Source organism: Xenopus laevis, chromosome 3S, assembly GCF_017654675.1.
Source record: "Xenopus laevis strain J_2021 chromosome 3S, Xenopus_laevis_v10.1, whole genome shotgun sequence".
In the NCBI taxonomy this organism is placed as follows: Eukaryota; Metazoa; Chordata; class Amphibia; order Anura; family Pipidae; genus Xenopus; species Xenopus laevis.
Window position 1 is genome coordinate 89,282,343 of NC_054376.1, and position 15,139 is coordinate 89,297,481.

At 36.8% G+C, this 15,139-nt stretch overlaps 1 protein-coding gene across 1 annotated transcript; it reads left to right on the forward strand.

The window, feature by feature from the left end:
• Positions 1-7,894: 7,894 nt before the first annotated feature.
• On the forward strand, positions 7,895-14,708 carry LOC108712369 (interferon gamma). Its single transcript, XM_018254601.2, has 4 exons — positions 7,895-8,091; positions 10,609-10,677; positions 12,107-12,310; positions 14,542-14,708. Exons 1-4 carry the CDS (start codon positions 7,969-7,971, stop codon positions 14,695-14,697), a joined length of 552 nt encoding a protein of 183 aa, XP_018110090.1. The 5' UTR covers positions 7,895-7,968; the 3' UTR covers positions 14,698-14,708.
• The last annotated feature ends 431 nt before the right edge of the window (positions 14,709-15,139 follow it).

Consider the following 15,139-nt stretch of genomic DNA (forward strand, 5'->3'; position numbering starts at 1 on the left):
GACAGGAGACTATGGGAAAGAATTTTAGGGAGGTCAAGAGTGTGTTCTATATATGCCAATACTTCCAATCAGAATCAGAGGGCATTCCCAAATTATAGGGTAATAAGTACCCACATAATTTAATCATTTAGGACCTAATCTGATGCACCCTGGTATATTTTAGCACTTTTGTGAGGAGTAAGATATTTTCAGTTAAGTACAGTTTTCTTTTCCATCTTTATCCAATGCAGAAGTTGACTTCTCCACATGAGAATCTACTACTGGGCCCTATCATGGGAATAAAAACAAGATTCAATGCTAGAACTGGGGGTGGGCAGAAGAGGCAGCTGCCTAGGGCGCAATGATAGGGGATGCTGGGCAGCTACCTGTAAAATTGTCTTTTGCCTACCCATAGTCCGTGTTCACATCCCTTAGTCCCCCCTTCCTTTTCTCTATCACCCATTCCCATTTGCTCTCCCCTCCCTCCTGTCACCCTCACCTCCATCGCTCTCCCCTCCCTCCCTCCTCTCCCCTCCGTCATTCACCCCTCCGTCACGGTTGAGTTTGTATGTGTATGTGCGCGGGGGTTGTCTGGCTGGTTTCCTAGGGCGTCCGGCCGGCCTGGCCCTGACAAGATTCCTTTATTATTTTCAACATAGTCCTATTCAAGTTAATAAAAATTAACTTCTTGTTATGGCTAATGTTTGTGACAGTGGGGCCTAAATATAATTTTTCTGGTTATCCCTAAAGGTGCTTAGTGCAACACTGCTCTGATATCATAGAAATAAAAAGAGAAAATGACACTGTGAAAGAGAAACCGCAAGAAAAAAAAAGAAAGAAAGAAAATTAGTCAGAGCTTCATGTGGATTATATGATATTTTGTGATGTAATTCACACCTAAAAGTGCAGTTGGTAAATTCAAGGAAGTAACCTATGCATATTCGTGCACATACTATATAAAATAACACCCCAGCTGAGAAACCGCATAAGGAAAGTTGTATCATGGAATTCTGCCGAATTTTTGTTAAAATCATCTTAAGGAGCATCACATATTGCTAATGTCATTTACTCTCACCTTTCTATGAATAATATTGCTTTTGAAAAAAACGCACTGATCTGTGACACAGCTTAACCCTCTGTGACATTTTTGATCTCTTTTTTTAATGTCCACTAAAGACTTTCTATCTTTCTATACTAAAATGTGTATCAAAAAAGGTACATTTCTGAAAATGAAATTTAAAGCAGTTCTCTTGTTTACATCAATTTATTAAAGTAATCAAAACATAAGAAATCCAGTGTTATTCACAGGTATCATTTCTCATGTATATCCATATACTATATTGCTTTCTCTCTCTCTCTCTCTCTCTCTCTCTCTCTCTCTCTCTCTCTCTCTCTCTCTCTCTCGCTCTCTCTCTCTATGCTATTTTTTTTACGTATGTGGCTTTATTATTTATTTACAGTACATTTTTATATTTCTACATATTAATAACCATATGGTTATCATTATAAATACTGTCCCTATGTGTTACTGGTGATACAAAATTGTGCAAAACTATAAGTTCAATTCAGTATTTTGGTGCTTTTTACTAAATGGGTGGGAAACTGGCAAATGAGGTTCAGTGTTGATAAATGCAAGGTTATGCACTTTGGTAGAAATAACACAAATGCAAGTTGTACACCAAGGGGTCTATTTATCATGCAGTGGAAAAAGTGTAGTAAAGCTTTACCAGCAATGTTTTGGGATGAGCAAATCTGTCCTGTTTCACTTTGCAGAAAATTTGGGGAAACTATAAGAACATTTGCAAAACACATTAAAGTCTATGGGCGACATTTTAGTCGTGGCATTATTTTTGTTGCGCTAACTTTTATATAGCAAAATACATTAGAGTATATTGGTGTCTTCTTTGTCTACTGTGACTTTTTTTTCTACCGTGCCGTCACACCTGAAACTTACCTAGTGTTGAATTTTTGGTGTTGAATTTTTGGTGTTGAAACTCACTGAGAAACCTTACATGGCAAAAAAAAATTGCTTAATACTAGTGATAATGCTCATAGCAACCAATCAGAACTTTGCTTTTGTTTTTTAATCGTTGAAATCTAATTGCTGATTGGTTGCTATGGGTAACATTACTGGTAATGTTTCACTATACTTTTTACACAGTATAGACCCCTAAATGGTAAGGTGTTGGGGGTATCCTTAATTGAGAAGGATTTGGGGATTTTTGTGTAATTCTACCCAGTGGTTTCCGACTAAAGCAAAGCAAAAAAAAAAAAACTTTCTTGCATAAAAAAACCCCATTACCCCGAGGGATGAAGACATTATTTTTTATTTTCCCTCAAGGCCTCATCTTGAGTATGCAGTTTAGTTTTGTCCTTAAGAAAGATATTTAAAAAAGATATTATGAGCTTAATAAGGGTCAGACTACGCCCTTGTGGGCCTTGCCAACCGATGCTCTCTCCCCTGACCTACCCTCCTAACCGAGGCCGAAATGAAGACTACAAGGTATGTGCAAGGAAGGTAGGGGGTTGCAGCATGCGTGAAGGATCTCACAACTGTGGCAGGGGGCCCCAGGCATGGGTTTAGGGGCTCCTGAGGTGGTAGCCCTGGTGGGCTCCAACACGGAGCTTAAAAAAGTGCATGGACAACCTGTCAAGATTTTCCTTGGAGAAAAGGTGCTTACAAGAGGACATAATTACTCTTAACAAGTATATTAGAGGACATCATCATTTATGCATTTTTTGGGCGCAGCCGGGGTCCGGGAGGTAAGGAGAAAGTGCAGGGAGCGGGTCTGTGCCCGCTGGCCTAGTCCAACCCTGTCTAAATATGATATAAAAGTCAACCATTCTAACATACAGAGGCTAAGATTGTCTGAGAGTGGAGTAGCTGAATTGATTTGGTTTCAATGTGAGTTTTTAGGGTGTTCATGTTTTTGTTGAAGTAGTAAAGTATAAGTACAGTGAATTCTATATGGGCCATTTGTTTATTAAGATGTCTGCCACAATTCATTATGTTGATATTGTGAAAAAATTTGCACAGCACAAATAGCCCAAAATAAATTAAAAAATATATTTTTTTTTAACACAAGTGACATTTGAAAGGACAAGAATTTTTTTTTATAAATTAACACTATTCATGGTTTAAAAAACACAGCACAGCATATTTACATTAGCTAGGGGCAGATTTATCAAAGGTCGAAGTGAAAATTCAAATTTAAAAATTCTAATTTCGAGCTAATTTTTGTGTACTTCGACTAGGGAATAGTCCAAATTCGATTTGATTTTGAAAAAAAATTTGAATTTAAAAAAATTCAAAAAAAAATCGACTTCGACCATTCACTATCTAAAACTGCCGAATTGCTGTTTTAGCCTATGGGGTACCTCCTAGAACCTACAGTATTTGGAGTCAAGTGGTGGACTTTGAAAAATCTAAGGTTTTTTTTTCTGAATAAATTCACAGGAAAGCACTTCTGGGTTGGTTGACTTGCTACGATTATAACCAGTTTGCACAATTTAAAAAAAAATACTCCACCCTGAACAGTAACACTTTTTTGAATTGTAGTCTTTCTTTTACTCATGTATAGGAAATTCACACTCTTTCTGGAAATCTATTTCAAGTGCTGCCTTCATTTGAGTAAGATGAGTAACAGATTAGCCACTTATCTAAAGCCACACATTTATTCTTTGAAAAGGCAATAAGACCAACCTTCTGGCCATAACTTAATACATTATAACATGCAAAAGAGAGAGAATTGATCAATGGATATTCCCTGATCATATGCAAGTCATTATGTGCAAGTACATACATTGTCACTAATCCCCAAATCATATACCCCAACAGGGCTGAGCTGAGCCCTGTAGTTTCTTTTACATTGCCACTGCCTGTGCCTGACGCATCCCTATCTCGTAGGTTTAATTTGTACATAGAACTTTAAGGAGAAAGTACTACACATGCATACTTTTGTTTATATTTCTTCTATATTTCCACACTATGGGACCCATTTACTAACTATTGAATTTTGGTTTTTAACACAAATCTTATTTCTTGTTTCTAAACAGCTCTAAAAATGTGACATTTCAGGAGTGTAAAAATCACAAAAACCTCTAAGGCAAAATTTTGCCAAGTAAAAGTTGTTGGGGTGCCATATAAGTCAATGGGAGCTGTGCTGATCTGATTGCACCGCTTTAAATAAATTAGGACAGGTTTTCAGATTTTTTTTCACTAGGAATTGTCCGAAGTTTTTTTCGAGGTTTTCGAGGAATTCATATTTTTTAGAGCACTGCTCTTTGCTATTTTTCCCCTTGTGGTTTCAAAAACCTGGTTTATAAAATCCAACACTCCCTAAATAAGCCTCAGACTGTTTAGATATCAATATCTTTGTTATATGTTGAAGACACAAGCTAAAATCCACTAAACAGAATATTGCAAAAAATTAGGCACAAAAGTAATAAATGTTTAGTTCTTTAGTTATCAGAGAAGGAAAAGAATTGTCTTTGCATTTGACCCATAAGCATATACTTCCTTAATAGAGGACCCTTTTCCTTATTTGAGTTTTGATTTAATGATGTTTTAGATGGTCTCAAAAGAAAAGGATCATACAGTTGAGTAGATTGAGGTATAACAGCTTAGGTCAGATATCAATATATTAAGGGTTCCTTTAAGCCTATATTCAGCCAGATGACTTGTGTTCAATTTTTTTTAGTATAGCCGATCATTATTTTGCTTTATGCTTACTACCTTTCCCATCATTCCCTTTGGAATCAGTTTAGTATTAGATAATGAGTCCTGTATAATGATCCCCTTCCTTTATATTGCTGCATTTGTCTTTGGTTTACAAATGAGGACAAGTTCATAAAAAGGGGATTAACAAGCAAATTAAATTTGATTAACTACTTTTTCATCCTCCACAACTGACCAATGTTTCTGCCTTCATCAATATAGTCTGAAAAGAGAACTAAAGCTTAGAAACTTATCTAGACAGAAATACTGTATTTGATGTGCTAAATGCTCAAATTTGCAGTTGCCGTTCCCCATCTTCTGGTCTTCTTAGGGCTATTCCACACGGGGAGATAGCCTTGCGTTTGCGGTCGCGGCGACAAAGCGCCGCGCCAGTCGCCGCGACCGGCGCAGGCGACAGTTTTGTATGGGCGCCTATGTAAAAACGCCTGTGCTAACCACACGAGGCGATGCGCTTTTCAACAGTCGCCTGAAAATGCCTCGCCAGGCTTTTTCAGGCGACTGTTGAAAAGCGCATCGCCTCGTGTGGTTAGCACAGGCGTTTTTACATAGGCGCCCATACAAAACTGTCGCCTGCGCCGGTCGCGGCGACTGGCGCGGCGCTTTGTCGCCGCGACCGCAAACGCAGGGCTATCTCCCCGTGTGGACTAGCCCTTAGGCCTCTTGAGAATAATCTTAGGGAGTTTTGTAAATCAATAAAACATTAGAAAAATGCGAGGTTTACATCTATCATAGAAGCTGATGCTGCAAGCCTGGTAAGCACTTAATTCTGAAACAAAATGCACTTGTTTTTATTTTTCTATGTTATGTAAATCACAAAGTACAGGTATGGGATCTGCTATCCATAACACTTGGGGCATTCTGGATAAGGTATAATTTAAACATTAATTAAACCAAATTAAGTCTATGGGAGATTGCCTTCCTGGAATTCAGAGCTTTCTGGATAATGGGTTTTTGGATAACAGATACCACACCTGCATTTCTAATTTGCCTTGTATATTCGGATACCAGTATTTATGTCACAAACATACCCACATCTTTATATACTTTATAGAACTAATACTACTGCTTTGTTGTTTGTTTTAATGTAATGTAATAAAAATAATTTAAAGGAAAATTAATTAAGGTAAATACCTATAGACTAAAGACCATGAAGTTTGTAATATATTTTGGTTGAGGACTATACCACCTGTGATATGTTGGTTGCTTTTTTGGCTTCTAATATAACAATGCTTATATTGTTTAATTATTGAATGCAAATTATGTTACGCAAGTTGTTATCTTTGTTAAAATAGTTAAGTAATCCAATCAATGTATTAAAATAGACCAAAGAAAATAAAACGTTTCTCCTAATTAATTTTTTCTCATAGACTTCAATAGACTTCAATATGTTTTTCTCACTGAATTGCAGTTGGGTCTATGGGGAAATCTGGGACTGAATAAGTAGATAATTGTTTTTCATCTAATTGAAGTTGACCCATATATATATATATATATATATATATTAAGGATGCCGGAATCCACTATTTTGGATTCGGGCAAACCCCCGAAATCCTTGGAGAAAGATTCGTCCGAATACCGAACCGAATCGGAATCCTAATTTGCATATGCAAATTAGGGACGGGAAGGGGAAAACATTTTTTACTTCCTTGTTTTGTGACAAAAATTCACGCGATTTCCCTTCCCACTCCTAATTTGCATATGCAAATTAGAATTCGGATTTGGTTTGGCCTGGCAGAAGGAACCGGCCGAATCCGAATTCAGCTGAAAAAGGCAGAATCCCGAACGGAATCCTGGTTTCGGTGCATATATATATATAGTAACACTCGAGTGGAACGCACAACCACATTGCAGTAAATGCCTGGGTGCCAGTCCAGTACAAAGTAATATGGAGACCCAGAAGTGACGGAACACAGAGGGAAATAAAGAAGTCAAAAAAATAAACTAAAGCTGGTTTATTACTTCCAACGTTTCGGTTCTAAACTCGAACCTTCATCAGGGAAAAGTCTTTAGAACTGAAACGTTGGAAGTAATAAACCAGCATTAGTTTATTTTTTGACTTCTTTGTTTATTTCCCTCGGTGTTCCGTCACTTCTGGATATATATATATATATATATATATATATATATATATAAATTTCCAGATAGTACCTGCACTTTTTCCTTTATTTTTCTCTGTGGGTGCTTTGGTCAAAGTAATGTGTAACCTTCAAAATGGACCAGCACACCAGGTTTTCAAGTGTTCAAATTTCCTTTATTTCCATAACACTCGTGCATCCATATATAATATATATATATGGTAAGTTGCCGGTAAAACTTAGTCCCTTTGTAAAATGTATAATGAAGCAATAGAATTCTTAATGAATCAGATGAAAATTGAGCATAGGACTGGCCAGATATGGGATGACTTTTTCACTTATCAAGACCTATGTGTGCGGAAGTTTTTTTTGCTTTATATATATATATATATATATATATATATATATATATATATATATATATATACTTTGAGAATTACGATGTAAACTGATGAAGCGACCCCACAGTTCTGAAAGATTTGTAATATGTCTATGAGGTTTGTTATCCAACTGCTGATTTTTTTTTACATTGAGCTCAAAACAGCAGATCTGCTACTTACCACAGTACACACCTAACACAGTAAAATTAATTTTATTGGACTTCAATAGCTATGTATATAAAATGCCTTCTTACGGTAAATGCTTAGATAAATTGATGTAACATCCATCTATATGATTTTACTTTACCACAATTGCTTGTGGTTAATATTCTGTTTTTTTTTTTTTGCAAATGTATCAACACTGAAATCTAAAGTGACCTCTGCCACAAATGACATATTACAAATTATAAAAATGCGCACTTGGAGTTTATGAAGTTCTAGAAGTCTGCAAAAGGTGTTTGGACTTTCTAGGGATCTCTTGTGTTACTAAGCTTGATGCATAGCTGGACAGACGCATGGTGTGTAGGATATTTTGTCATTTAGAGGAAACTTTAGCTCACAAGCTGAAAACCCCACAAACCAAAGCAGCATCACACCTCCTATCTAACACCATCTCCTCCTCTGAGGCATGTGAATAATGAGTAATTTTGACATTTGCATCTTAGTATAAATATCACCTGCATAGAACATGAAAGACATTCAGATCTTCAAGAGAACAAGATCAGTTCAGTAACCTGGACCTGGTAATACACTAATTTTATCACTACGACTGAAACACAATCCTCAATTAGAGACAATGAGACAATCATATAGGCTGCTCTGTCTCAGTGTGATTATTTATTTTGTTGGACACATCTCTGGATTTTCTGTAAATCTAAAGGATGCAAGCATTGCCACTGAAGAAATGAGAAAACACTTTGTAAGTATGTTTGCTTAAATTGGTATACATTTCTTGTTTCTTCTCAAACACACAAGTATCCTTTTACTGTCTCTTTCTGCTGCTGCTGGGAATTTATTGGGCAAGAAATTAAGTAATTACCTATGTACTTATGTACTAATGTACTTTAGTAACCAATAATAACTCGGAAAGCAAAAAAAAAATCTAATTTCTGTTGTGTTATGCTAAATGTAGATTTAAACAGGAAGTTAACCAGACAATGCAGAGGGCAGTGAGGGCTAGATCTTGTCTTTTTCTCTGTAAACTAGAAAAAGAAATGGTTCTACATATTGCTTTTATTATTTGTATTTATTATTGAGCACAATTTTCCTTGCAGCGAGCTTTCTTGGCAACTCAAAAATGGCTGGGTATTCAAAAACAGCCAATTTGCTAACTGCTATATAACTGATTCTAATACTTTTGTGGCCCTTGAAAACATTTAAAAATGTTATCCACTATCAAGCCATGACATGGCCTTAAAGAGATAGTGACACAAAATTAAACCTTTTTTATACATCTGTCATAATACTGTCTTTGCATGCTATTTATAATTTTGGACAAAGACTCAGGAAAACAGACGGCACTTCTGAGAATGGGATTTATTGGGGTTCCTGCTGGAAAACCTAACCTTTATACATCTGTCATAATACTGTCTTTGCATGCTATTTATAATTTTGCCAGAAAAGTATTTACAGATGCATTTACATTACCCATCTGATCCCCCATGTTCCCCTCTGAGGGGGCTGCCATATTTGAGCTTCAGCAGTCTGTTAGCATTAGAAACTCTAACTGACATATTGAGAAGGGACAGTCAGCCTGCCTGGCAAAACAGTTTTGGGAACTTCAAGAAACAATTACTATAAAAAAAAGCAGCCCTATGAGTATTAAACGATCAACGTGAGCTATAGGTAACTTTTCATGTACATTAATATTTTGAACAATATTTTTTTAGTGTCAGTATCACTTTAAGTCATTCCTAGAGCAAATTCCCACCAGACTGTACAATGGCAATGCATTAGTTTAGCTCCTATGTGCATTAATTTATTAGATTATTAATGTAAAATTAAGTATTTCTAGCTAAAAATGGACTATGACACTATGGTATGGGACCTGTTACCCAGGGGTTTCCAGATATGGGGTCTTTCTGTAATTTGGATTTCCATACATTGAGTCTGCTAAAAAGAATTTAAACATTAAATAAACCCAATAGGATTGTTTTCTGCCAATAAGGATCCATTATATCAAGTACAATTTCATATTACAGAGAAAAAGGAAATGTGCTTTAAAATTTTTTAAGTATTTAATTGAGGGAGAGCCTTCTCATAATTCGGAGCTTTCTGGAAAATGGTTTTCCAGATAACAGTGTCACGGCCGGCACCCAATACCAGAACAAGTGCCAAGTACCCTGGTCTCGGCTTCACCAGTAGTGTGACCACCGTTGGGCTTCGGGAGGAGCCCTCAGCTTACTTGGGTGCCACCTGGACTTAACGAGGGGTACAAGGCGAGATGTTCTGGCTAGCAAAGGGGCACGGCTGTTAGCAGAGTCTTTTTGGGTCGAAGGTCACGGTACAAAGGATTAGGCAGAATCGTAGTCAGGCAGGCTGGGTCGAGGCAGGCGGATAGCAAGGATCGTCAAACAGGCAAAGGGTCAAAACCGGGTGATCAAACAAGGGGTTAAACAGAAGCATTGTCGAAAGCAGGCAAAGATCAGGATCCAGAAGTAAGAATAGTCAAAATAGCCAGGCAGGGGTCAAAACAGGTTCAGAATATAGCAGACAGATTAGCACAAGGCTCAGGAGCACCAGGAAATTCAATCCTATCACGGGCAATGACAAACAGTGGGAATGCCCCTTTAATACTTTTAAATTTGGCGCCATTGCACGCTGACGTCATTACGCCAGCGCGCATGTGCCTTAAATCCGGAAGTGCGCATGCGCGCGCGCACTAAGAAAGAGCCGGCGCAAGAAGAGGAGCAGCGCGGCGGGCGTCCCTGCCGTCCTCCCACTAGACCACCAGGGTGAGACTTTGTTACAAACAGATCCCATGCTTCTATAAGTAACTATGTAATGTATGGGTTTCGCGTAATAATTTAGTCCAGGACTGTCTTGTTGGAGGCCCATTAACTGGATGTTGTCGTCAAGGTACCTGTCTAACAGCTGCCTAAACTACTATTTATGCCTTTGTCAATAATCTTGTCCATAAGTGTGTAGTAAGTCAGCTAATTGACCCACTGCTGGGAAAAAGCTGGACGGTACCAATTCCGGTTATAATTGCCTAAAACGACAAGAGCATTACAGATTCAGATGTTTTCATTAAAGTCAGTGCAATCCAGCAAATTGTATTTATTAGATAAATTCTAGCTTTTTGTTTAAAATAATCTGGTAATCTTGGCATATGTCTATAATGCAAAAATGATGTAATAGATCAAGCAATAACACACTGAGATACCATATTATTATTTTATATCTATTTCTAATATTTTACTTCATATGTTTATAGAAATCCATTGACCATGAGGGTGACAATAATGGCCTTGTGTTTCAGAAGTTTTTTGACTCTTGGAAGGAGGTAAGTGTTCATTTTCATGCAAATCAATTAATATTTATTGAAACACTTTGACACTTGTTGGCCATATATGAGCAGATCTTTCTGTTTAAAACCCAAGCCCAACAACTGGTTTTGAGGCCAGTTTGGCTGCATACATTGGGAACCACATTGGCCAGTATAGGCATAACCTAGGATTACTAGGAGGGACCTGTCTGGCCCTTTATTGCATCAATTGGCATCTGCACTCAGTGGATAAACTGATTGAATTTTTGCATGTATACAGAAAATATAAGACCCATGTTGCCTAAATTATTTGCCATTTTGTCCTTTATATTCCCAGTCTTAGTCTGCTATAAATATCAATCTCATTTATTTTTAAATGAGGGCATTCAACAGTTGATTTTCCAGTCATTGCTAACTGCAATGTGTCTTTAGTCTAACAAAAACAGAAAAACAGAAACAGGCAAAGCATTATTGGCCCTGATGCTAGCAAATCCACTGAGATCCATGTGTACAAATTCCTATAAGTGCTCCTAGCACTGCTGAACACGACAACAGAGGACCTTAGTTGAAGATCTTCATAACCTTAAATAATAATAACATTAAATAATCCCAACAGGATTGTTTGCCGCCAATATGGATTTGTACAGTTTAGTAAGGATCAAGTACAAGTTACTATCCGTGAAGATTTTAATTTATTCAGGTTCATGATACATAGTATTTAGTAGAAATAACAATAAAGCAACTGGGCTTTTCTTCACTCAGTTCAACTGAGTGTTAGGAAATTCCCTGGCATTTAAATGCTGGAGAAACATGTTAATAATAATAGTAATAATTATAGAAATAATAAAATACTGCTACTTGCTATATATTTTCTTAGAAAAACTCAAGATAATCCCATTGTGGCTGCTGCTGAGCATTTACGCATACCTTTTGTGGCACAGTTGTAGGAAAGTGTGACACTGAATGCTGGAGTCCACTGTCCACCACAGTGGCTTGGACAAAGGAGGGATATATGGCACAGTTAATGGGATAAATATAGAGGGATGGTTTAGTTCTCCCAACACAGCAAATAACAGGGGCTGAGTTTACTGACCGTACCAATGTAACATTGTATCTGTGGCCAGCTCTCCTCTGGCCAAGGTCCCATTTCCCACAATACTTTGCATGTTCATTAACTTACCTGCTAAACAAGGGGAATACTGGAAGTATGCAAGGCACCATGGGTACAGAAGTCTTCACTGGAAAATAATTGATTTCTGCTGCATTATTTCTGCTAGCAAACTGAAATGGAAATAGCTAAGGACAAATTGCTTTGAAAATGGAATGTTCGTTAGGATTGCATATATTATGTACAAACAATTTCAGTAGAAATTCCCTTTAAAATTGAGTCCATGGTTGTTAAGTCCTGTAAACTGAAGTTGAGAACTAATAATTATATAATTCACAGGAAGGAGAGAAAAAAATTCTACTGAGCCAGATTGTTCCAGTTTATTTGAAGATTATTGATGCCATTTCTAAAATGAATTTGAAAAATGAAGAACTACAACCGAGCATTAGAAACCTCAAAATGATGCTTAATACAATATATGACGACTTGCTAAAGCAAACCGACCTGAAACTCAGAGGCCTAAATGGTCTAAAGACTATACAGGTAGATTAAATATTTACATTCTTAGGTTTTGCATTTGCTCCACCTTTGTTATATTTTTATAGCATCCTCTTATCCTCATGCAGCACATGACCCTTCCTGCGCATATGCAAATTAAGATTTGGTTAGTGATTCTGAATCTTTCATAAAAGATTTGGGATTCTTCCAAATCACAAAATAATGGAATTGGTGCATCCCTAGTTTTTACATGTCTTTCCCCATTATTTTTTGTTTTTTGCCTCCCATTTCTTAAGCCCTTAATTTTGGATTTATCATCTCTCCTTGTACTTTATCACCTTTAAGCTTGTTCCACAGTGTTCCATATCTGTTAAAAGGAAGAGTGTTGTGGCACTGTTAATACAAAGCTAACTGTACTGTACTTGAAACTTGTATCCTTTCATAATGTACGTTATGCGACACTTTTTTTTGGTGCAAGGAAACCACTTTGAATGGAGAAGTAGGTAGAAGATTCTGAGACTGACTTCCTACCATATTTATAACAGAGACTAATCCTCAACACCACAATAAATGTGAAGCAAAGTACTTTATAATTCTATGTCTAGTATACTTAACTCATAATAATATTAGTAATAAGTTCAAGGAGTATTAAATCCCGAATAAGGATTAGGTTAGAAATAGCTAGCCTTAAACGATGGACCAGGGACGGAACTAGGCATTGACAGAAGAGGCACGTGCCTAGGGCACAACGAAGTGGGGACACCAAGCACATATTTCTTCTTTCACCTACTCCTGGTCCATAATCTTGTTCCACCACCAACATTTCTCTCCGGCACACCTCTATGTGTGCTCTTCCTCTGGGGGCGAAGCGGCTTGGCCCAACCCTGTGCTGGACTTATTTAATTAAAGAAGCCCAGTTATGTAGTGGTAGAAGTTGACCACCTGCCTAAGGTCTCTATGTGATCTCTGGTTTCTAAGCTAAAGGACAAAAGTGAGCCTGCATTTGTCAAAGACAAAAGCAAGCAGAAGGGCAGATTATTAACCAACACTGATAAATATTGCCATGGTTTCTTTGTACTGCACAAATATACAGTCCTTGTAACATGTTAATTATTGGTTCTGTTGTTTTAAGTGATGGTGACTATTAATAGCAGGTTAAATATTTACACCATTCTTTTATATTGGCACAGTATGTGTTACCAATTTGTTGACATATTTACACATAGCAAGCAATTGAACCAATTTGTTTGTTAGCTCTAAGATTCTTCTGTAGAAAAGGACATAAAATAGATTCACATATAAGATTGCATTTATAGATCAGAAATTATTTCATGTTTCTAAGTTTCCTTGGTTATAGGGTTGTTCATTCGACCACACAGGCACACTGCCTAGGAATTATTCTAAACTCACATCTGTCTTTTTCACCACACATCCAAATACTTGCAAAATCTTTTCGTATTCAGCTGCGCAACATTGCCCGAAACGACCATATCTCAGTTCCCAAAAAACTGATTCAGTCTCTCATAATTTCCTGCCTTCAGTACTGCAACCTACTCCTTGCAGGTATTCCAGCAAGTCACCTTTCACAACTCCAATCTGGTCTAAATGCAGCTGCTGGACTCATTCATCTATCTCACCGCTTAACATCAGCTACTCCACTATGCATATCCCTTCACTGGCTCCCAATCAGCTCTAGAATCAAACTCAAACTATTTACACATTCAAGGCCCTTAACAGTGAAGCCCCTCCCTATATTCCATCTCTGATCTCCAAATACACTCCTTCACGCAATCATCACTCTGCTTCTGAACTTCTCATCTATAAGACTTCTCTCTGGCCTTTGCTTTTCTCTGGAACTCTCTGCCTCAACTGTCAGACTTTCTCCTTCTTTCCAAACTTTCAAATGCTCCTTAAAGACCACCCTGTTTAAAGAAGCTTATCCAATGTACCTTAATTAATCAGTCATAACTGTATCATAAATTACAAAATTGTTTCTAAAATCCTAATGTCTCAATTGTACCCTAATCTTTAGTTTGTAAACTCTCGCATGTAGGGCCCTCTAATCCTATTGTACTCTGTAAACCCTTGTTTGTTATCCATCATTTATTTCCTTTTTGTTATAAACTAAGGTAAATCATAACAAAACTAGCTAATTAACTCTTACATACTTATATATACCCATACCATAGAATTTTGATAAAAAATAATTGTCTCATGTTTTGAATAAGAACTGAGCTGTGATATAATTTAACCACTGTTATTTTTTTGCTCTATAGGTGGAAGATGTTAAAACCCAACATGCTGCTATTAAAGAACTTTTCATGGTTCTGAGAGAACTGTCGGTAATGGAAGACACGAAAAACCAGGAGGTTAAAAAGCAAAAACGTGATTTTCAGCGAAAAGATAGAAGAAGAAGATATAATACTATATAATAGAATCAACCATATATTAGAAAAAATACTACTATCACTGTTATTTTTTATATTTACATATTTATTTATAATATTTAATATATATTTACAAAATATTTTTATAAAATTAGATATGTGGTATATTTATTATATATTTATTTTTGCTGCTAATATATACAATACAATAAATATTTTTTACAAGGTTACAGTTTTCATATTTTTTTTTATTCAAGGACTGGATCTAGAATATGCAGACAAAAAATATATTGGAAACATAAGAAATTGTAGGAAACCAATCTATGTTCTCAGCATCTAGGAAAATGGGTATTTTGTATATTGAGGTTGTCCCAAGCAAAAATGTGTACATCAAAACACCCATCCCTCCAGCTGTAGGTTCCAATTTACAAACGGGTAGCTCAGGAGCAGTTCTGCTCATGATGAATAGTGGCGACTCCACATGAAA